The sequence below is a fragment of the Athene cunicularia genome (assembly GCF_003259725.1).
Source record: "Athene cunicularia isolate RWA chromosome 2 unlocalized genomic scaffold, athCun1 chr2_part1, whole genome shotgun sequence".
NCBI classification, from domain to species: Eukaryota; Metazoa; Chordata; class Aves; order Strigiformes; family Strigidae; genus Athene; species Athene cunicularia.
Window position 1 is genome coordinate 3,297,235 of NW_020799095.1, and position 22,608 is coordinate 3,319,842.

General features: G+C 41.9%; 1 protein-coding gene across 1 annotated transcript in view; it reads right to left on the reverse strand.

Annotated features, from left to right (window-relative positions):
• Positions 1-349: 349 nt before the first annotated feature.
• Positions 350-22,608, reverse strand: part of LOC113476808 (KAT8 regulatory NSL complex subunit 1-like) — a 33,818-nt gene continuing 11,559 nt past the window's right edge. The window contains exons 3-14 of the mRNA XM_026842758.1: positions 22,136-22,277; positions 19,655-19,837; positions 17,816-17,946; positions 11,327-11,519; positions 9,568-9,733; positions 8,303-8,464; positions 6,261-6,433; positions 4,128-4,249; positions 3,815-3,866; positions 3,173-3,285; positions 1,939-2,158; positions 350-1,157 (exon numbers count right to left, since the gene is read on the reverse strand). Coding sequence (XP_026698559.1) covers positions 936-1,157; positions 1,939-2,158; positions 3,173-3,285; positions 3,815-3,866; positions 4,128-4,249; positions 6,261-6,433; positions 8,303-8,464; positions 9,568-9,733; positions 11,327-11,519; positions 17,816-17,946; positions 19,655-19,837; positions 22,136-22,277 — 1,879 coding nt within the window. The 3' untranslated portion in view covers positions 350-935. The remainder of the gene's footprint in view (positions 1,158-1,938; positions 2,159-3,172; positions 3,286-3,814; positions 3,867-4,127; positions 4,250-6,260; positions 6,434-8,302; positions 8,465-9,567; positions 9,734-11,326; positions 11,520-17,815; positions 17,947-19,654; positions 19,838-22,135; positions 22,278-22,608) is intronic.

A 22,608-nucleotide genomic window follows, 5' to 3' on the forward strand; every position in this document is an offset into this window, starting at 1 on the left:
TGGGACATTTACCAGATTGATCAGGTTTGAAGCTCATTCCCTGAAAACAGCTCTATGCCCTGCTCACCTTGAAACAGCCAGCGGCCCTTTTTCTCAGCTGTATGGCTTTTCAGTGGCTCTTGCCAAAATCCCTGAGACAATGTCTTCACTCCCGGGAGAGAAGGCAATTGAGAAGAAATACAAAGAGTCAGAGAACTGTAACACAACAATGTTGTTACAGCAAGGATATTGCAAGACAACTGTGTGTTAGAAAACAGGCTTGCAGTTTCTGTGAAGGAAGAAGATACAAAGCTTGAATTGTGCAGGCGAGGGGAACCTGATTTTCATGTACTTACAAGAAGAATTTTTCAAAGCTGCATTTTAGAGTACAGACCATGCAGCTTTCTCCTTCCTTCTTCCTCACCAGGTCTTTGGTTCATATCGAATTCACAAGAGTTCTTGACTTTTGTGGCATTTGGAAATCGATCTGGGAGCGAGCAAACACCACCGTGAAACCTGCTTCTAGCCACAAAAGGACCCAACAGCCACCTGGGAGGCACTTTTGTGAAGACAGAGACTGAACAGCGCTGTTTTCTTTCTACTGTTGGAATGCCTGTTACTCAAATCTCCCTTCCTTTATGTATTACCCAGCACTGTAGCAGCACCTAACCTTCCTTGTTTTGCAGACCTGACCAGAAATTGGTCTTTCTAAAAAGCACTATCCCTTGGAGGTCTGGCACCATAGCTCCAGCAAGTGCCTAAACCCCTCCTCATCCAGAAATCTCCTCCTCTGCCACTGAAAGGCGGTGTGACAGGTAGCGGTGCGCCCCACGGCACAGGTCCAGCAGACAGCCTTCTGACGCCACAGCACGCGCAGCTAACACTTCAAGCACACCCCAGGTCAGGTTAATGATTGCTGGCAAGCTTTCCTGAGCACAGTGCCAGACTGAATTCCTCTATGCTTTTATTGCTGTTTGCAGGTGTGCATCTGAAAACTGTGTCCCCGTGAAGGCGGGTATGACAGTGTCTCTGGAGGAAGGCCTGATGCCTGGCTTATTGCTAGAGACCCAGGGCTGAACACCAGCCTGGTCACAGACGTCTGCAGTTGGGTGCTGGAGAAGATCCTGGTAGGCAGAATCTGAAAGTGGAAACATGCGAGGCTCCCAAGGCTGTACATTCTGTGGAGTGAAAAAGGAGAGAAGGGAGAAGCTGTTGAAATTAAAAGCCCAGAATCAAGTACTCCAAGCATTCTACAATACCATCTCCTCCCTCTGTATGCCAATCTGCTGAATGACCAGCAGATTCAGTTTAGAAAGCGAGCTCTAAGTTTGCCAGGGTGCCAAAGCAAAGCCAAGTTTTAAGAGCAGTAAGCACTGGGCACCATTCTTAACACTTCCAGGATCACTTAGTTCAGCCTTCTATTGGTATCAAGACGACTGTCTTGCCACCTCCACTGACACTCTTTGTTTTTCATAGTCTCTTCATCTGAAAAGGCAAACGCTGTACACTTGAGCCCAAACCATGGACAGATTTGGTATGAAGTGTGTGCTTGTAAGGCTTCACAAGACCAGCTGTAAGGATGAGAGGAAGTTCAATTCTTCAAGTAGTTTCAGAATTTAACCCTTACCAAAGTTAACCCCTTCTGCCAAAGAAGTATCCCATGATGTGGGCAACTGCCTGAAACTATTCACTGTCATGTAGGTGACTCACTCCCACCCACTAGCAGTAATCTTAAGTTCTGGGTCAATACTGGTTTAGCATGACAAGCTATGACAGAGAAGAAACATTTATCCCACTCAGAACCCTTGAGCCAGCTCAAGTCTCAGCAAACCCCAAACAAGCTGAGCTATCTATTGAGCAGTGGGAAAGCTCATGTAGCTTTCAGAAAGTTTACTTTATATACCCCTAAAACTGTTTCAGAAAAGAACACAGCTGACATTTGTTACAGCAAAACCTCACCTGCATTGCTGCATACAGCATTTCCAGGGAAGACTCACTGCAAGACAGCACCATTCTGGTCTGACCATGAACAGAGAGGGCTTGCAAACCACTACAAGTCTCAAAGCCGTGTGAGCTGGTCAAACAGTGCACACACAGATCGTTAAGGCAATTAAATCCAGTAACTGGAGATGCTGGCTGAGGCTGCCTGGCCCATCGGCTGTCTGCTTTGTTGGAGGACCTAAAGCAAAGTAGCATTTAGAGCAGAGTCAGTTACGTACAATAAGAAACCCAAATAAAAAAATCACTGTACAGTGAAAAATGTAAGCTTTATCCCCTCTGTACAGTGAAGTGAGATCATATTGCCCAATTAGTGCTTTAACTGAAGAGCCTTTTCACTCCTATCTCTTCAAAGAGCATCTCATGGCTTCTTGGGCAACCATCATCCATTTCACTCCTCCTGAGCATGAAGAGAACAATTAAGCATTAAGAGAGTAAAATCTTCTGAAAAGATGACAAAACTGAAAGCCACACCAGCTACTACTAGAGACAACTGCATAGCTGAAGCTACCTGAAGGACTCCAACATTCTTCCCTGGTGTGACTACACCATTCTGGCCTTCTTCCAAACATAGGGATTACTAACAATATAACCTGTCAGTCTTCTCCCAACTCTGCGGCTCAGCTTGTGAAAACATCAGAGCTGAAACTTTCTGATAAGAGGCAGGGATCTCAAAAATATGAAATTCTCAAAACAAAGAAAGCAGAGACACCTACTACCACCTCATTCAAGGAAAGGCAGAGAATTCAACTTTTACCCACACAAACAGAAGAGATGTACCTCTGGACACAGAACAGATTGTTCTTTGTTCAGGCAACAGTAAAAAGGTAAGGAGATTCAGCGAATGAGCTGAAAACAATCTCTGAAGCAATAAGGTCTGTCAAATTTAAGCAAGCCAGAGGAAAAATGCTTGGAAGAAGTATGAAGTGCTACAGTTAACACAAAGCTCTCAACACAAGAGCTTGAGCTCAGTATGAAGCTGATTTTTAACAGGACTGTGACATGCTGCATTACCATTCTGCTGATTAGGCCCTATTTTAATCAGTTCTGCTTCTATCATGTAATAGATTAACTATATGAGAAAAATAATTTCTTCATTCAAAAGGAACTTCTTAAATCCGAATCTCTGTACAAATCAAAATTAAGAACAAATAAAGCCGCCACCTCCTCCTGTGTCTGCTAGCAAGAACAGTACCTGCCTCCTCGCTTGTGGGAAGGAACTGTTGCCCAGGAATCCCAGCGGGCTCGTTCAAGATCTTCATATTTGGAGTGATGACTGGAGTACACCTCATCAGAAGTATCCTCCAGCTAGGAAGAGGAATTTTGTCTGAACACTTGGAACACAGAATCTCGCCTGCAGGCCAAGCCTACTGTTCTAAAAATCCAGGTAAGTAATATCCAATCCGTTCAAAGTGTCTGGGAACTCGCACACACACTTCCAATCACTACCTCATTTTCATACTTTTCATTATATACTGAACTGGAAACTTGTTCATCAGCCCAGATTGTCAGGAGAAGATGCAGGTTGTTGTGTGCACCACATAAATAGCTGCCAGGGGTATGAAATCACACACAGCAGAAGGGTTTGTCCTGCCTGCAGCTAGCAGCAGTGACCCCCAGCCAACACCACCACAAGCCTTGTCTCTGCTGGCCTTTGACCAGCTTCAGATGCACCTGCATCAGCCAGAACCACACAGCATTTCATGCAGCCACTTCACTTACTGGGCTGGCAGAATTTAACTTGTAAAGACTGACCCCAGAGCTACTCACATGCCATTTGCAAAGTCTCAGAATGGCTGCAGACGTTTGAGACTAATTGACAACACTGCTTTCTTACCTCAGAGTCTGCTTGATTGAAAGGCTCCAGTTCAAGCTCCACCGTCCTCCAGCTGCAAGGGGCAACATAAGCTAGAGATCACTTCCAGGAAAAACACGTTTGGTACTAACATTTAAATCCAGGCAACAATAATACCTTTTTATTGTGTGGTGGTTTGGGGTTTTTTTAATTAAAAACTGTCTTTTTTTATCCATCAGGAATAATTTCCTTCTGTCATTTTATTAAGAGGAACGGGTCTCATTCTGCTCAACTAAAGCCATTTCCTCCCATCACCCCCAAGAGAGAAGAGCAGTAAAGCCTGGTCTGCAGGTACCTTGGTACCACAATCTCTTTGTACTGAGGCTTCTCCACCCGAGTGGCAGCTGCCATTGACTTTGGGATCACAATGTTATCGATGTCATAGGAGCATTCCACTTTTCTTCTTTTTGAGGACTGCTGCAACACAGAATGAAGAGAAACCCCATGCAGAAAATTAATGATAGCACAAAAGCATATTCAAATATACCATGGAATGTAATATGCAGGTGCAGTGGGTTCTTTCCACTGTCACTGGTGTTCAAGGATATTTTAAGTGATTTCATACAGCCTCTAAAGTTTGGTTTATTCCTATATGAAGCAGGATAATACTTACCTACCTCAGTGGGCAGGATTTCACTTATAACTTTGTATATGTTTGTACCACCCATGTAGCAAAAAGCCAATTTAAACAGGCAAAGGCAGCAAAAACTGCTACAGTTCTTTTCTTCCTTTCTCAAACATCCTTTTGTTTCTAGGTAGAGAGGCCGGACCACATATTGAAGTTCTCAGTGGCCACAAAGTTAGTTATGGTTTATTACTGATGTAATATTCTTTGAAAACTTTAATAGATACAGGACTACTTGGAAGCATTCTTAAAAATCTGATTAGGAAGCAGAGACTGTACCTGAAAGAGAAGCTTACAAAAGCAGCAGACAACTCAGAGTTGGTCTGTTAAATCTGCTCTGCATCAGAGAGGGAGAAGAGCCCTTGCAAAGAAAGTGCTAACAACATAGGAGCCATAAAGTCAGAAAATTAGGAGCTGATCCAAGTGAAATGGGTGTCACGAGGGACCCTTCTACAGGAGTCGGAGAATCATTTAGTCCAGAGAAGATCTCCAAGTTCAATGGTGTTCTCCTGAAGGACAGAACAGTCAAACCTAGAGAAAGCTACTTAGAATCATTGAAGACCTTTGGAAGAGACTCTTAAGATCGAGCCCAACCATTAACCCAACACTGCCAAGTCCACCAACTAAACCGTGTCTCTCAGCGCCACACCTACATGTCCTTTAAACACCTCCAGGGATGGGGACTCAAGCCCTGCCCTGGGCAGCCTCTCCCTGTGCTGGAAAACCCTTTCAATCAAAAAATTTCTCCTAATATCCAATCTAAACCTCCCCTGGCACAACTTGAAGTCGTCCGCACCCTCCTGGCAGGGAGTTGCAGAGGGCCAGGTCGTCTCCCCTCAGCCTCCTCTTCTCCAGACTGAACCCCCCCAGTTCCCTCAGATGCTCCCCAGCAGACCTGTGCTCCAGACCCTCCACCAGCTCCGTTGCCCTTCTCTGGACACGCTCGAGTCATTCAATGGCCTTTTTGGGGTGAGGAGCCCAAAACTGAACTCACTCATCGAGGGGCAGCCTCACCAGTGCCGAGCACAGGGCTCAGATCCCTTCCCTGTCCCTGCTGGCCACGCTGGTGCTGACACAAGCCAGGATGCCATTGGCCTTCTTGGACCCCTGGGCACACTGCTGGCTCACATTCAGCCAGCTGTTGACCAACACCCCCAGGTCCTTTTCCACCAGGTAGCTTTCCAGACACTCTGCTCTAAGGTCTGTTCCTGTCAATTAGGCTCAGCAATTACATATAAGCAAAAAGAGGATGGGAATATCACGTGTGAGCCCCCATCCTTCCAGGTCTCCTTTGCTCAGCATACTTGGAGAACCAGGAGTTTCTCAGTGCTCTTCTAGAGAGGCAGTTATTGCTGGATGCATTTTTTAATCCTCCTCTACTTGTAGAAAAACAAGAAAATGTTAAAGATCATCTCTTGGCTGATGTTCCTGCTTTATATGGGGAAGCCCAAAGCAATTAAATCTCTACCATTTGTAGCCAAATAAAGCTGTAACATTATGTTTATGTAACTGTTTACAAAAAAAAAAAAAAAGGAATCAGTAGAATATTGTCATGAAACCCACCAATATGGTTGGGGAAGCAGTGCAGCAGGGACCTAGCCAGACAGGCACTGCCTGGGGAAAAATGAAGCAAGTAGCTGTAACACCAACATCCAAACTGTACTTCCCATCAGTCCAGAAGCAGCAATGACCTATCTGAATTTGTCACAGATCTGCAGCCTCTGGGCAATGCCTGTTTAAGAGGGGCATCCCCCAGCTCCTCTCTAATCAGATTCATTTGCCCTAGCTCTTCTTTCGACTCACCATTGTGGAGCTGCCAGTGAGGGGGATCTGGCTGGCAGAAGGGGCTGGAGGAGTCTCTGGGTACAAAGACAGTGGGTGGTGCAAGGAACCATATTTATGGGCCCAAGGACTGGAAACAGGGAAGCTGCAACGGGATGATCCTTCAAGCTGCCTTCTCCCTTCGAACAGTGACCCTGTTAATAAAACATGAACAGAAAACCAAGGTGAAGTCAGGCTGACTTGAGACTGGTGGGTGATGCTGATACCCCATAAGGTCACCAAACCCACCCCAGGGAACAGAGCAGAACAAACACCGGCATTAGAGAGCAAATGGCAAATCAGAAGCCTCAAATGAAGCATCAGTGCTCTGCAGCACTCAAGATGCTAAGCCAAAAACATCACTTTTGGTGGGTGTTTCCACAGTAAAGTGGAAAGTGAAGTAGAAGTTACAGCCATCAAGAACTGCACTACTCAGTCCAAAACACAGCCACCCAAAAAACCCCAGCTTTCTTCACTGTCCAACCAGTCAGGCTGGTCCTATACCTAACAATCTCTCCAATAACAAACCACATTCTTTTAAGACAGATGTACTCTTCTCCCTGAAGTTCTATATATCAGCAGCTTGGTAGGCCTTTTCTACATAAGTTAACTTTTTTTTTTTTTCTCATTTGTGACAGGCTTATTCCAATGCCGAATACCACAAATGAAGCAATCTTCCAAACCTATTGTGCCAAATCACTACCTAAATCCTTCCTCCATGAGGCTCTTAGTGTTAAAAATACATTAAAATCATCCAGCATTACTGCATCATCCATTAGAACACACTCTTTACAGTAGAGTGTCTACACCACCACCTCCCCATAAATAATAGTTTTTGTGTAGTCTTGCAGCTAAATATTTGAAAGAAAGGAAGGAGGTATAAAAAGATAAACCAATTAATGGTCTAACACCTGCTGATCAGTTGACGGAATCTGTACTGTTGTGTTATTCAAGCATCCTCAAGCAGGTTCCTTACATTTATTCAACACTAAGCACCTGCTTGTTCTACCCTCATTACCTTCCAATAATCAGTTCAGATGTATCCCCAGAACACTCCTCTTTAAAACCAACACTCGTCCCCATTCAAAGCTAAGCAACCTCAGCCCAGACTGACTAAACATCATTAAATCAAGTTGCTCAGATCACTAGGGCCAAACACACAACCCGAGGCTGCTGACATACTTTCAGCATGGAAATTGTTTGGGTTTTCATTGTTGTTTGCTTATTTTGTTGGGTTTTGATTGTTGTTTTTTTGTTTTGTTTTGTTTTTTAAATTCTATCTGGTTTGTTCATGATCATTTGCATCAGCAACGCAGAACACAAGAATTATTCCAGATGCAGCAACTGTGTCCCATAAGAATGTTGAGAATATAGCCAGCCTGCACATTGTTACTTCCCAAAAATGATCTGGCATAAAAACATACCTTTTAAAGAAAGCCAAATGGAACACTGATCCTAGTTCATTTATAAACTAGGATGTGTTTTAGCTGGGTTTCCCTTTTTCTGTCTTGAAACTGGCCTGAGTCTTCTGACACTCATTTTATCCTGCTGTAGACCATTTAAAATCATCAGCTCTGAAGGGCTGATGAAAAAATTAGATCTTCCACAAAAGGGCTGCTGCTTCCAGCAAAAAGCAGCATGCAACTGGAACCAGAAAAAAGATGCCAAATTTTCTTCCAGGCAAATACTGGTCTACTCTGATTTCAAATAAAGGTTCATAAAAGCTTTGGTCTGGATTGCTTCTTTTCTTGAAAGAAATACAGAGAATGGTAAGGTTTACTTTTAATAACTCTGCTGAGGCCAGTATTTCTGTGTCCCTCCAGGGGAGTCAGAATTTCTGTAGTCTGCAAGTTGCTGGACTCAGTCACTGAGACATTACTATAGGACAGAGTTCAAATTATCTTCCACTGGAAGACAGAGAGCTACTTCCTTCACTCTACCTTGACTTGTTCCCCTCAGTTACTGGTTAAAATCCCACATTTAATTTTTTAACTTAGTCTCAAACTCCATTTTGCTTAACTTACGGGAAGCAAGCAGGAGTGAAGAGTGTAGCTTTGGGAACACCCTGGTAGTTGGATCTTTCCTTCCAAAATGGCACATCTTCAGAGTCTTCAGCTCATGGCTCAATAGTCTATGCAATCTGTCTTCTCTTAATAAGGTCTCAAAGTGCAAGTGGAGAGGGTTGCCTGAAAGTAGGAAACCCAAGTTATTTTGGTAAGTGTAAAGCTTCCTCTTTCCTCGTTAGCAATTCACATCTGAGGACTGGTAAACCAATGAAGTGACACAGCCAACTACAGCAAGTGCGGTGGGTGGTAGGCTCTCTTGCCCCACATGTGCTGTGACAGAGTGGCAGTGATGAGCACAACCCCAGAAAAAGCAGCCCCTGTCCTGGCCCTCCACTAGCCACAATCCCACAGCCAGAAGGCGACACCTCACCTTTCAGCTTCCTCACACTTAAGCTAACCTCAATCATACGCAGCTACATAGTACTTGGCATTCGTTTGCATCATTACTTAATGAGCAGAGGTGAGCTTATACTTTTTCTTAATGATAAAAATATTTTTGGACAGATGCTCTCATAATTGCACAGTAGAAAAAAGTATTTTTCTCACTGTCTCTTAACCTACTCAACTCCTTTGTGCACTTTCTTGCTCTTCCACAGTTAAAGACACTAGCAGTGCTGCAGCTGCTATCATCCTTCTTAAACAGAAACTAAATAATGGGTTTCTACAGAGCATAGTTCATAAAGCAATCACAGAGCACACCTAGAAGGCCACGGGTGTTTAAATAATGAGTGCTTAGAGTCAAACAGTGATTTAACCTTCAAAATTGGTGCTAGAGGTCTAGCAAACAACTGCCACACAGTCTGTAAAATCACCATTAGATTCTGAGTCTTTCAAGTCATCCTCCAGGGCAGGGGTTTAAAAGGAACTTAGAACAGTTCTTCTGCAAGCTTCCAGAATTCAAACGTTCCTTGCATAAGACACAGAGCTGATCCTAAAGAAGTGATCTAAGCTTAATTAAACTAGAAGTGGCAACTGCTGCAGAGGCAGGCCAAGAGGCAACATGGTTTCCTAGGCTCAGCAGTCTCCACAGACTGCACCCTTGGACTGAAGATGTGTGTCTGGTTACTACGCAGAATGTCACTGGACATTTTTCATTCTCCTCTAGAAACACGCTTACAAACTCCATCAGTGCATTGTTAACCTCCTTGCACATGAGGAGGAAGAGCAAAGAGGGCAGTGGCCCAGTAAGGGATCCTCTTTCACATAACGTGGGATCTACTCACCATGAGATAAAGAGAGAATGGGGTGGAAGCCAGAGTCCAGGAGGGCTATGCGCTCTTCTAGGGACATGGTGTCGGGGTCTATTGTCTGGACAGAGGCTTTGCAGCTACACAGGATGCAAGAGTTGGGCCATTCACAGCTGCACTTCACTGTGAGAGGTTTCAGCAGCTAGCAGAAGAAAGGAGATCAAACATTTAAAGAGGGAAACGTGCTTCGGGTGTAAGTAATTGAAGTTCAGATCAACTATCTCCAGTCTGCTTTCTGTAAGTATACTAGTTTCCATTCACTGAATTTTGAATGGAAAGCTTTGAAAGACTGAAAGTCATCTCCGGCATCATCCTTGCCCAGCAAAACTGGGGAAAAACAACTCACCCCAAACCATAACTAAGCAGCAGATTTGCAGGGTGAAAAAGAAAATCAGGAGCCAGGGTCAGTGTAAAAGAGTGTGCAATAGTACTGCCACAGGCTGTTTCTCCTTCTGACCATGGATGAACCATCTTATCAAAGTGCTTCAGTGTATTCCAGGACACATTTTGTGTGTTTCTTTACTAATATTTCCAAGCCAACAGAGCTGTTCCTCTGTGACTCCAGTGAAGCCATAATACTTCATCACTCCCTTTTCAAAACTTCAAACACCTCTGTGCCTTTTTCTATCCAGTTATTCCTTATCTTCCTTAAAGGCTTTTTATAGCTCTGATGCTTGTAAAAAAACTTGATGAAAACCCCTGTTAGGTGAACAATCCACCACCAGCAGCATCCATCGTTCTGACCAATACTGTCTTATTTTCCACTTTTCCTCACTTGCCTGTCTGGAGTGGAAGCTGCGACCACAACAGCTCTGATGTCTTTGTTCCACCATTTTTCCCAACGCTGTCGCTAAGACACACCCGATGTCCCTTCCCCATCAATGTTTCAGGTTCTGCAGTATAAGTCAAGCCAGAAGAGGGAGCATTAATAATACTATTACCTATAGCCTAAGCAGACTGAATTAAATCATGCTGCCTTCGCACTCTGGTGAAACAAAAGATCAGACTGGGAAAACTAACAGAACTTTTAATCTTTTTGTCTTGAATCTGCAGCTTTTTTAATACCCGTACCTTGTAAATCAACAAGTGAGGAAAAGACTACAAACAGGCAAATAAGATGAGCAGCGTAACAAGCTACGGCTTGTCAACTGATGGAATGTTACCACATGTTCTTTGTCAGAATTAATATATTAAACATCTTTAATCATCAGGTAGCTCACAGCTGGTGTCCAAGGAGTGCTCATGTCATCAGGCATGGTCGCTCAGCCTTCAAACACCCAGTTACACTCAGTCACACACCAGTTTGCCAAGTTTTAACCAAGGTTAAGTATTTTGGGGTGGTGGGGTGTATTTTTGGGTGGCTGGTGGGTTTTGTGTGGTTTATTTTTCCCTGGACAATTCCAAGGTAATCAACTCCAAAAGGTAAGTGGCAGAATGTTGCTGCCCATGCTAAAGGCTGGTCATCATTACTCAAAAAAAAAAAAACCACCAAAAACAGCTGCCTGATTTTTAGGAGTTTAGAATCTAAACTACAGTTAAATCGAGAACTCAGGACTTTTTTAACCTATCTGGGAATTTCTTCTAAAATTCTACATGAATTTTAGAAAAGCGCTCAGAAAACTCTATACTAACAACATAATAACAGATTTTCCTAAAAATAAACCCACACATTCTAAATAAGAACACAGCATAGTTTAGTAATGACACAGAAAAAAAACCCCAAACTTTCACTTACTTTCCTGCTGAAGTGAGACACCGAGGTAGCTCGGACAAGCTTGCGCCTCTTGTATCTGCAAACCGGGCGGATTCTAGCAGCAACACAGGTATCGTCCGACACAGCAACGAGGCTATGAAATGGGTTTTGTTCGCCAAATCTCCCCACGTTCATGCTGATCAGAGAACTGCTGCTGGAAGAGCCAGTACGCAAACTGCAACCAAACCGAAAACTCTCAGAGCAGGAGTAAGTTGTAATTATGTATTTATGATTGTGGCTGCAACACCCAAAGACTCCTTACATGCCAGCAGCTAGTGCTTACACGCTTTGTTCTCACCACAGTTTTAGTCTTTGCTGCATTCTCTCTCAAGTGGTATATGGATTTCTGAATATTTTATTTGCAACAGAAATGGACACTGTAGGGTCTTAACAGCTATATTTTCATCAGTAAAGGGCAGAAAGCCTTAAAAGCCAGATGCAGTAGCCACTAATACCATATGTTCTTTCTCCAACAAAACTTCAGCCAGCAGCTCAATTTATCATTTGATAATAACAAAGTCATTTACTTCCCATAAAGACAGCCATTAAGCCTAAAAACATTGGCAAACATTCTTTCTATTTCTTTGTTTACCATGGGGTTATGGTAAAATCTAATGTTATATTTCCACAGATACAAGTTTACCACTTTGCAGGATATTCTTCTTCTGGAACCATCCCTAAAGCAGTGCTTTTTTGAAAGATCTTTTTGTAACTGGTCACGCATTCATATTATCATTTAAAAGCTTAATTTATATGTCACTTTTGTTGGTTCCAATCAAGCATGATTGGGGTTTTTTTCTTGGTCGCACAGCAAACATTCTCCTAAAATTAGGAGTTTAAAATCTGTATTTTTGTCATGTGAACCAGAAAGATTCTAGTTGGATATTCCAACTCCACACCAAACCACTGGACCAGCCAGGCAGGAATCAGCAACATCACCAGACATTGACCTGAGGTACTCATTGTTAACAAGGCTTTAGAACCTCCCCACCTCTGCCATTCTTCACAAAATGAAGAGCTGCTGATTTACATCCAAGTCAGATCATTCTATACTGTCATCCATTTGTTACCAGTTTATAAGCCAAATCCCATTCAGCTATAAACATGAGGAAAGACATCTGTAGGAAAAGATGTGCTTAGAGACCCAAATTTCCCCAGTCACCTTTTCTTAACCACACAAACCAGGAAGATAACAACATTTTATACAGTAAGAGACAAAATGCAAGTGAAAAAGTACTCCACAAAAAATACACAGCACCAACATTCTGTAAGTGAAACCAAACTAGTTCTAGATAACAGGATATGATGAACCTCTGAAGTCTACAGATCTGCACAAGACTATTCTTTCCCAGGGGCCTCATGCCTCCTGCTGCCCTACACAGGAAACAAGTTTGCAGCAAAATTGGTATATTTTGGACCCGAACAATTCCAAACCACAGTGACTTCCACAGTAGGCAGCTCTAGTTGTGGGATGAGGGGGAAAGGGTTACTGTGATGAGACATCACTGCCCAAACCAGAAAGAAATTACTGCAGTGGGATGCACACAGGCCATCCCACCCGAACAGTGACCATTTAACTAGATGTTGTAACAGCCGGGAGGATTGGTCTCAGCCTCTGAAACCAGGCTCAACAGCTCACTGCCACTCTCACTCCAGGGAAGTGGAAAAACAAGGAAAGGAGAAGATTCGTGGCCAGAACCACAGTTACTGGCTTCATCTCCACCAAAAACCTGTACTCACGCATGTGTTGGCATCTGCCCTATTGTTATTTGTCACACAATTAACTTCTAATGCTTTTTTTTTATTGTATAGCATTCCATACCTGAATAGTGTGGAAAAAGTTACAAATATGGTAATTTTACTTGCAATTTCTCAATATGTCTACTTAGTCTCACAAAATATAATAGCATTAGATTTCCACTGTGAAGTTTTAGTTAGGAATATACCCAACAATCTTATAGAAGTGAGGGATAACCAAACTAGGAAAATCAGGTTTTTTTCAGCTTATCACATATCACTCAGGGATGTAAGAGTGTCAGAGAGCACTTTTAAACTTGCATTCAAGGGGTCCCAGAACTTGTACTCTTCAAGTGCATTCTAACATAGTCTCAATACCCTCCAAGGAGCTCTTGGGAATAAGAAAGTTTGAGAAATTTCTATTACCTTGTGTGTTAAACAGGAAGTTCAATGTATCAATGTACAGAGGAATTCACTGGCTCTTACTCTCTTCTGACTGCTGAATAAATCTCTGTATTACAAAACTTTAAAAATATATGGCACAGCTTGTAAAAATCCATGCTTTCAAGTCTACACAAGATACAGCTTTCCTTCCAAGAGAAGCAGAACCTTCAAATGCCATTACTAGATTAACAGAAACAGACAAACAAGCTATCTCAGACAGTGCTTCCAACACAAGCAGAGGATGATTTAACCAAAAAAAGATCTGAAGAGACAAAATATTTAAATTTGGGGATCATGTTACATATAGCTACTCATTTAGGAGTGCTCAAAGACAGATCATATCACACCACACAGGAACTATCCACAGGAATTTAGTTTTATAAGTTCCAAAATGGAAATCCTCATTCTGTGTATACACTCAAAACCACTTGGTCTCTTCCCTAACAAGGTCCAAATGAATTCCTAGTATCTGTATAATTCCAGTTTGGGTACTTATCTTGGGATGTGATCTGGATGCAACGATTTTCCCAAAGTCTGCCTATTAGGGAACTGCCTCCCAATGCAAGCACCCAGCCAATTCTACAGAAAAGAGCACTGAAAAGTCTTAAAAGCATCTAGGCACCAGAAGAAAACAGGAAAGCCATTTTGTCAGTATCTTAAGCACAGTCTTTTCACCTTATGGAACTTGTAACCCTTCAAGTCAACTTGAAGAGACTGTGTTTAAGATATTCATGAAAATACGCTGTAATCCTGTATTTGCAAAAACAGGCTATAGCGATGCATGGTAACAAGTTTGAATTAACACGACCAAACCTAAACAAAAGAGCAAAGTTCATTGGTAAAACAGAAGGGTCCTGGCAATTACCCTGCTGGTCTCTGGCTCCTGTTTTCACACCGTGGTGGCGACTGGTTCAAACATAGCCAGCAAAGCAGTGGCTGTTTGCAGCACAAGTCAGCCATCACTCTCCACAGAATCAGAACTCCACCAGCTCCAGCAGGTCAGTGTAGAGATTCCTATTCATCCTAACAAAACTGTTCACAACAGCCTGCCCTACGAGCAGGTCTGCACTTCTGATAAGGGAATATGGAGGTGCTCCTCCCAGGGAGGGAGAGGCTTCAAGCTTCCTCTACTACTTCTTCCTCTTCAGACCTTTCAGGGAATTCACTGTTCCTCAGAGACCGACATTGGAGGCCTGGCCAGAGCCCACATTATACAATGAATAGTGACTCCTCCTATCCATGCCATCCCAACTCCTCAGCCTTTCGGTTTTTCACAGGCAGAAACATGCACTGATAATTGAGTTTTATCAAAATTTGTAACTTATGTATAATAAAAGATACAATGCCTTACTTGCAGTTAAGAAGATCCATTGCAGAGGCAGCAAGCATAACATATTCCACGGAATACAGAAGCAGAAAGTGGTATTTCAGCTGGGTTTAACTCCAAGTATGACAGAGACCCACTACACAACACTGCAAGTAACTATGGATTAAAATAGCCATTTAAACAGATTTAGACCTTTAGAACTTGGTGTAATACTTCCAGAATCCTCTGGATTTCTACAATATAAGTCAAGAGAAAGTGGGGTTTATTATCTGCAGATTTAGCTGAGAATAAAAGCATGACTACTAAAGAACCTACTTTCAGAAGATTAGCAATGTTACTGCTTGAAGCTCAGGACTAATCTACTAAGAATTCATTAACCTATCAATCACTGTAGCAGAAACACAGAACTAAGTGTCTGCTTTGAATAATCTATACTTTGTTCCCTCATCCTACTGCAGTCCAATCAATTCTGGGCTGAAACTACCACTGTTAAAATGCAAGCTAGTTCTACTGGAAAAACATTTACTGAAGTCATCTATGGAAGAAAACCAACCTCTTCCCTCAAAAAAACCCCACAACATGTTTTATTTCATTAGGCAATGCATCAACTTGAAGCCTCTGCATGTTCTGATTAGTCCAATTTCAACTCCCCGAGACTAAAGCTCAATCAAATGATTATGAGCACCAGGTACCTCAGAAGGTGCTGATTTGCAAGAATGATCATGATGGATCAGACCAAAGGTCCATCTCACTCAGTACCCTGTGGAGCAGCTGGGCTGAAAACAGACAAGGACAAAGGGGTGCAGAGGAGGCTTGGTGGTGACTGGGAGATCTCAGAAGTTGTTCCACACAGCATCAGAAGCCCTGAGATGGAACTGAGGAATAAGGGTGCAGCAGCCCAGACAAAGATGCTTCACATTGCCAGGCATGTCCAGTCACAAGCGGGTGAGTCCAGGCCACCAATGCCAAGGTGTCTATGCCCGCCAGAAGGCTGAAAGCAGCTCCCCACTGTGCCAGCATGGCCTGGGCCAAGGGAAGCTTTGCTCTGAACAGGGCTGGCTCCATCTGTGCTCAAGCTGTTTGTTCTTCAGCCACCACAATGGCAATGGCAAGATGTGGCCAGGAGGATCTGCCTACATTAAAAGAACAGCAAACAGGTGGCTCTGCAGGAAATAAAACGCAGCAGCTCTGAGGGGATGTCTAGAAAATGAGTGTAAGAATTGGGCAAGTACATACAACATGTACCCTAGTGCTCTCAGGAGGCTCTCCCTGCACCTTCAGCTCAAACCACACTTAGCTTAGGCCGTCCCAGTGTATTTAGCAACTTCAACAAATCTTTCTACGATGCAGACTGTATCCTGCTTTCTCAGTAGCTTCACAGAAAATGGAATGACAGTGAAGACTTTACAGAAAATGTAAGGAAAACTCCTCAAGAAATAAGTGGTATGTGCACCAAATTTTACTCAATTTAATTTGCAGTGCCAACCTGTCATCTTGGGCATGTATGCCCCCTTAAACTAAACGTGCTTATATATGTTTTGCAGATCATCTAAAGTCTACAAGCATCCAGGACTGGAGACTGAAAGTTTTTTTGCTAGATGTAAACTAAGTTGACAAGGGAAGGACAAACTTCATTTGAGCCTCTTCTTTGTCAGGGATGAAGGCCTGAAAGTCAAACTAGTTGCAGTCATCTGCTTACAAGAAAGAACTGAGAAAGCAACATGGATCTGGTGGGGGAAGGAACATTTTCACCGTAAGACTTCAGTGCAAGTTTCACTGTGGTGTTGTCTGTATTGGATTTATATCCCTCCCTCCCTATCACATTATCCAATTTACACAGGAACAGTCACAGTGTGAAGTAGTGAGGTTTTTTGGCTTTTTTTGAAGCAGCACTAATTCTTCCCTCTCCCCCATCCCAAGAATAAGTTAAGAATAGATGGAGAAATCTTTAGAGAAGTGAAATAGAAGGGAAGGAAGTAAGAATAAAAACTTCTGAAAGAGAACAGCTGACAACCCAAGGAGATACCACAAAGCTCTACATGAAAATGAATCAGTTGGAAGAACAGCATGGTAAATCATCGGGACAATTAGTACATTTCTGGGTTGTATCTTCCAGAGAGCTTCTCTTAACTGATATATCCAGTACTCCATGGGATGAAAAGCTTATTCAGAAATTTACAGACTAATGTTTGCCTGTTACTACCAAGCTTCTTGAAGCCCACTAACTGCTTGCACAGGACATATGTCCCCAGTTATTAAACTGAATGCTAGTTAAACACTGCATGACAGAAGGAAAGCTCCCAGTTTATGTAGTAATTACCACCCCTCTCCCCCCAGTATTTAAGAAGCAACTGATCAGTAATATCTTTTTTATTACAGATTCAAGGCTCCATAAAAACATGAAGACTTGAAAGGCTAAGTTATCTCTTCACCAACAGGACAGGCAAGATTTACTTCTCTATATACTTAAAATTAATAAGCAGAATATAGTTTAAATTAATAAGCAAAAAAATATGTTCTGCATTCTGTGCAGGGAAAGAGACTGAAAAAGCTCAGAAATCCACTTGTTAAAAAAAAATCAGGTCACCAGGATGCTGTATAGCATTCAAGCTTAACCTAGAGAGGCAAGATACAGTTTGGTCGCCTGTTCACAAAAAGCAGGTAACATCTTCCCACAGGCTGCTTGCAAAACAGGCAACATCATATATAGATGATGTAGTTTTTGGTAGTTTTGTGGTTTTGGTTGTTACTCTTTTACACAATAAATCACAACCGGTAATTTTATATTACTTCTTGCAAGAAATTCCCCTCCAGAATCCCAACAGACACGCATACCTATTTCAAATTTTGACAACTGAACTGTACATACAGGAATCTTTTCACTAGAGATCCCTTTCTTAGCCATTATCACCAATGCCTTAAATATGAAATTACTTTGATCAACCTATGAGAAGAGAACTAACCAGTTAAACACTCCGTTGACTTGGCGGGGTGACGTGGTGCAGGCTCTGAGGGGTGCTGGACACCCACTGATGGGGGTGCAGGAACGCCTTTGACATGTAGGGTTTCTTAAAGATTGTGTAAGATGGGAGCTCTGCAAGAGAAAAAAAATGGAATCTCAAACTCAGTAAAGCTTAATGTGGCAATGAAGCTGAAGAAGAATGAGGGGAGAGAGAAAACAAAGAGTAATCTAATGAACACTTTGTAATTTTAATATTGAAATTACATAGGCCCAACATATCAATCACATGTCATTTATTCAATTGTATTTCATGCAACAACCTCCAAATCAACCCAAAGTCATATTCTAAATGTTCTTACACATCACAAAATCAGTAACAAAAGAAAGCTTAGTTCTCTTAAGCTGGAGATTATTTTCAGAGCAAGATGGTCCAATTTTTGAGCTATTCTGCCTTTTCCACTAGACTGTACTATAGCAAAAACTGTACTAAATGTTGTACTAGTTTCACAGAATATTTCTGATGTTAACGAAATACTAGTGTTATTTAAGAACATTTGATGTTAAACACACACTCATTTGACACGATTCTGAAGTGTCACTACACTTTTGACTTCCACATCATTAAACCCCATATCTGCAGTTCACTGCATGCATATATCTACACTAGCATTAAACAACCCCCCCCAAAGGCAAGAGAGCAACAGGAGTACTGCACTATCAATGTCACAGCTTCCTCCCTTGAAGGAAGCATCTCCTTGTCAAATAATTAATACAGGAATTTACTGAGTCACAGACTGTATCCAGAACACAGCATTCAGTTGGTAGAGCCTCCATGAACTTGTTTATTCCCTTTTTGAACAATGTAATTTTGCCACAGAATATTTCAGATCTGAATGCAATTACTGACTCTGTACTTTCTTTTAGTAGATATTTATCATACAATAAAAAAAAACAGTGAATCATCCCATGTTCATCTTGAATCTATCAAGCACAAACAGTCACCTTTGTTCCCACCGGAGTTCAGTTACACAGTATTCAGATTCTGCAGCTTACCCTTAGACATATCAGAGCACCTTCCCCTCAAAATTTGCAACAGAAAAAGTTAAAGCGGGCTTTCAAGAAAAGGAGGAGTCTTAATTTTTTTTGTGTCCTCTGAAACATGAGTATTTTCCCTGCTCTACATCTGCAGCTTGTGACAGTTGACCCTTCACAGAAATTAAGGCTAAAAGTACCTATAAGTCCCTTGGCTTGGTGACCAGAAGTCACCCACCACCACCCCAAAAAAAACAGGTCCTGAACACCACTTAAAGTCAATCCTTTAAAAAGGTCTTTAAAACCATCATACACAAACAATGCAAAAAAGTGCCATCAACACCAAGACTCTAGCAACAGTTTAAGATCAGAAACTAAAGTGATCCCAAATACTGGTTTAAAGGGTTTTTTCATGACTGCAAACTCAGTAACTGTTCACAGACCTTGCACAGTAAATTAACATTCACAATAGATTTCTGGGGTAGGTTTCTTTGTTTTGTGGTTTTGTTTTCCCTTGTTTAATGTTGGAGGACTAAGAATACATGACAGTACAAGAGCGTTAAAAAAGCATAAGTTGAAGTAAGTTCAGCTATGTTAAATACAAAGTATAGTAAACTGATATCAGCTAATGCATTAATAGATGAGAAAAAGCCAGCAAGAATGAGTTCTAAAGAAATGTTAAAATAGCATATTAAAACCAAATTTTTTGATGCGATTTATAAACTGCTGATAATTTAAGACTTGCCTTAATAGCAGTTTGTTTCTTCACTTCTATCGCTGCAAAATTACGTGTTTCTTGATTACTGACCTGCTTCTGCATATTATACAGGAAACGGGAAGGCACAGCATCTCCTGCAGGGCACCTTGGGATAGAAGATGAAGGCGAGAGCCACTTATTCTTTCTGGAGGTCACCAGTGACACAGAACCCAACTGGTCCTGCTTCTTCATTAGGTTTCCAGGCTGATGGTCACCACCAAGGACTACTGGACCCTGGGGATAAAAAGCAACACCAAATTCCACTCATGGAAGCCACAACACAACAAATATTTCTTAAATATACATTAAAAACAAACTACTTAGAATTTACATTTTGAATTAATGAAGCTCTCCAACCTAGGGGAAGCAATTTAAGGAGGATACATTACTAGGTCAACATCAGTGCTGTTTGTTTTTCCTAGAAGAGCTGTCCACAGCCATGGCTTATAATTAACATGCTGGTTTCTCCAGCTCTGCTCACAGCTACAAGGAGGTATAACTGAGATCAGCAAAAAGGAAATAAAGGCACAAGAGTGCCCACAGAACATTACTCACTTGGTATCATTGGTCATGGACCAGCAAACATGGGTGATTGCAACTAGAGAACATAGACTATTCAGAATAACACGGCAGTAATTAATAAGTACTGCTCAAAAGGTGATGATTGCCATGATTAAGGCTACCATCCTCCCTATTTAATTTCTGTTTTTATAACGGGCAAGGAGAACTGGCCACTCTGCTGTTCAGTTTGTTCTGCTCCCACCACACACATCCTCTTCATCCGCAGCAGCGTGTGCCTTGCAGCACACACACAATGCCCTACACACAAACCCCTTTCTCTTGACTAGCTTCTCTGTGCTCAACAGCAGCTTACTAGTTTCTCACACCAACAAAGTATCTCTTTAGTAGAAGAGATGGGAAGTAGCTGGAAAGTTAGCAACCCTTACAGGGAAATTTAATGTTATTCACTGTGTAGTTCACACTTTATAGCACCTGTGCTATAATTGCACACATACTTGTGAATGGAAAAGAAAACACTATGCAGAAAAATTATTTCACACATTTGCATTCACGTCTGTATAAACATCATAAATGCTTGAAAACAGTAACTGCTTTACAGTGAATTAAAGATAATCATAAGCTAATTTGGTTAAAGAAATATAGCTAAGACATTCCAGTTAAAGATCCAAAGCATCTGAAAAGTTAGTATTCTCCCTGATCTTCTTGTGGTGCAATAGAGAATAACGTTATCAAAGTCTAGGGCTGTTAGTCATTATTTTCCATAGCATTAGAATAGAATCAAAGAGCAATTTAGATCAGAAGGTAAACCTGGAAGTCACCTAGCCTAAGGCTCCCCTCAAAGCAGGTCTGACTGACCCTCTCGTTGGCAATCCTAGCCAAGAACAGCCACAAATTAAGGCTGTCCTCACCTCAGATCTTGCAGGAGCACCTACAAAAGTGTACAAAGGAGTAAAGCTATTCAGACACCGCTCTTTATTTTTGTCAGGGACACATTATGCCCCAGTGGAATTGTAAGTTTTAAGTTCATCAAAAATCACCCAACGTATTTGATTTACAAAAGCTGATGCAAACGGAAAGTGCATTTATCCAGAGAAAATACACACATATGCAGTTAAGTACAATACTTAAAACCCTTTTCCTTCCAGACAAAGGGCACGAGGAAGGAAAACACTCAAGCCCAGTAAAAATCCTCACATCCTGCTCCCTGCCCCCGCCAACTCTAGGGAAATGAGCTTTGCAGTTTACACTGAAAGCCAGACTTAAATAACTTCAAATTGGAACATGAGAGTGATTTCAGAAGTTCAGAAGCACACCCTGACAGAATTGACTCAAGCGTTTCCAGAGAGTTTTGTAGTGGACCAAGAGGCTCATAAAAGGGGAACCCCCAAAACACATTGCAAGTTTTGAAGACAGAAAGCTCCCCCTCCCCCTGGAAATCTAGTCACACGGAAATAAATATACTAGTCAAGAAATGAGTATTCATCCTATCTATTTTCTAGCATAATGCTTCTCAGATATTGAAGTGAAACATTAAAAGGTCATGGCTGAAAAGCAAAAAAATTGTGTACACAGCATTCTGAGATTTAAAGATCCACATGTGTTAAACGGTGACTTTCCAGCAGGCATCAAGGCTTGAAACATAATGGTACTCTGATGGTTCCCTGGCACTACGGCCGTTTAGAAATCAACACTTGCAATGACCAACTTGGTGGCCTACACCACTGTGGAGCCCTGTTCCACTAATGAGCTGCTCTGCTTGCACACAATGATGAAATTAAGCCACTCCTCCCTCAGCAAGCTCTTACTATAATTTTTGTGAAGTAGACAGAAATCACAGCCCTGAAAAAATAAAAGTAGCACCTCTTACTGGTACAGGACTAACTCAAAAGCTCTAAAGCTTTTTTGCCCTCACCTTCATTTCTACAGAGAAAATACCACTCTGCTAAAGAAATAGCCTGTGAATAGCTTCCAGAGAACCTCCCAAGTCATAAACCAGAAAGCTAAAATTACCTTGGCAGCACGAAGTTGCTTGTATATATCTGTCTGCTGTCTTATTCGATATTCTAAATCAGAGATTTGAGCCTGCAACCACGTCCAGCGGCAGATAATGGCTGCTCTCTCCGTGGCCCACTGGCACTCTGCATGGCGACGTCTGAAAAGCAAGAGTTAGCTTGTACTCATCATTTAAGTAACAGTTTCAACGCTCTAAAGTACAGTTTGACAGAAATTCAAGAACAATTTCTCTGTTGTGATTAAGAGTTTGTGGGGGACAAATGAGTTTTTCACCCACAAATTCTACCAATATCTAGCTGTAATTTACAAATCCTATCCCCAAGATAAGAGTGGTCAATACCATCCTTCAATCGTGCAACAAAATATATTAAAAACGAGCAGGTATCATTATTGTGACTACCACAAACAGTGCAGAAGTCCAGATCTTTCTAAATAAGCACAGAAACAACTTCTCTCCTCTGCAATTTCGG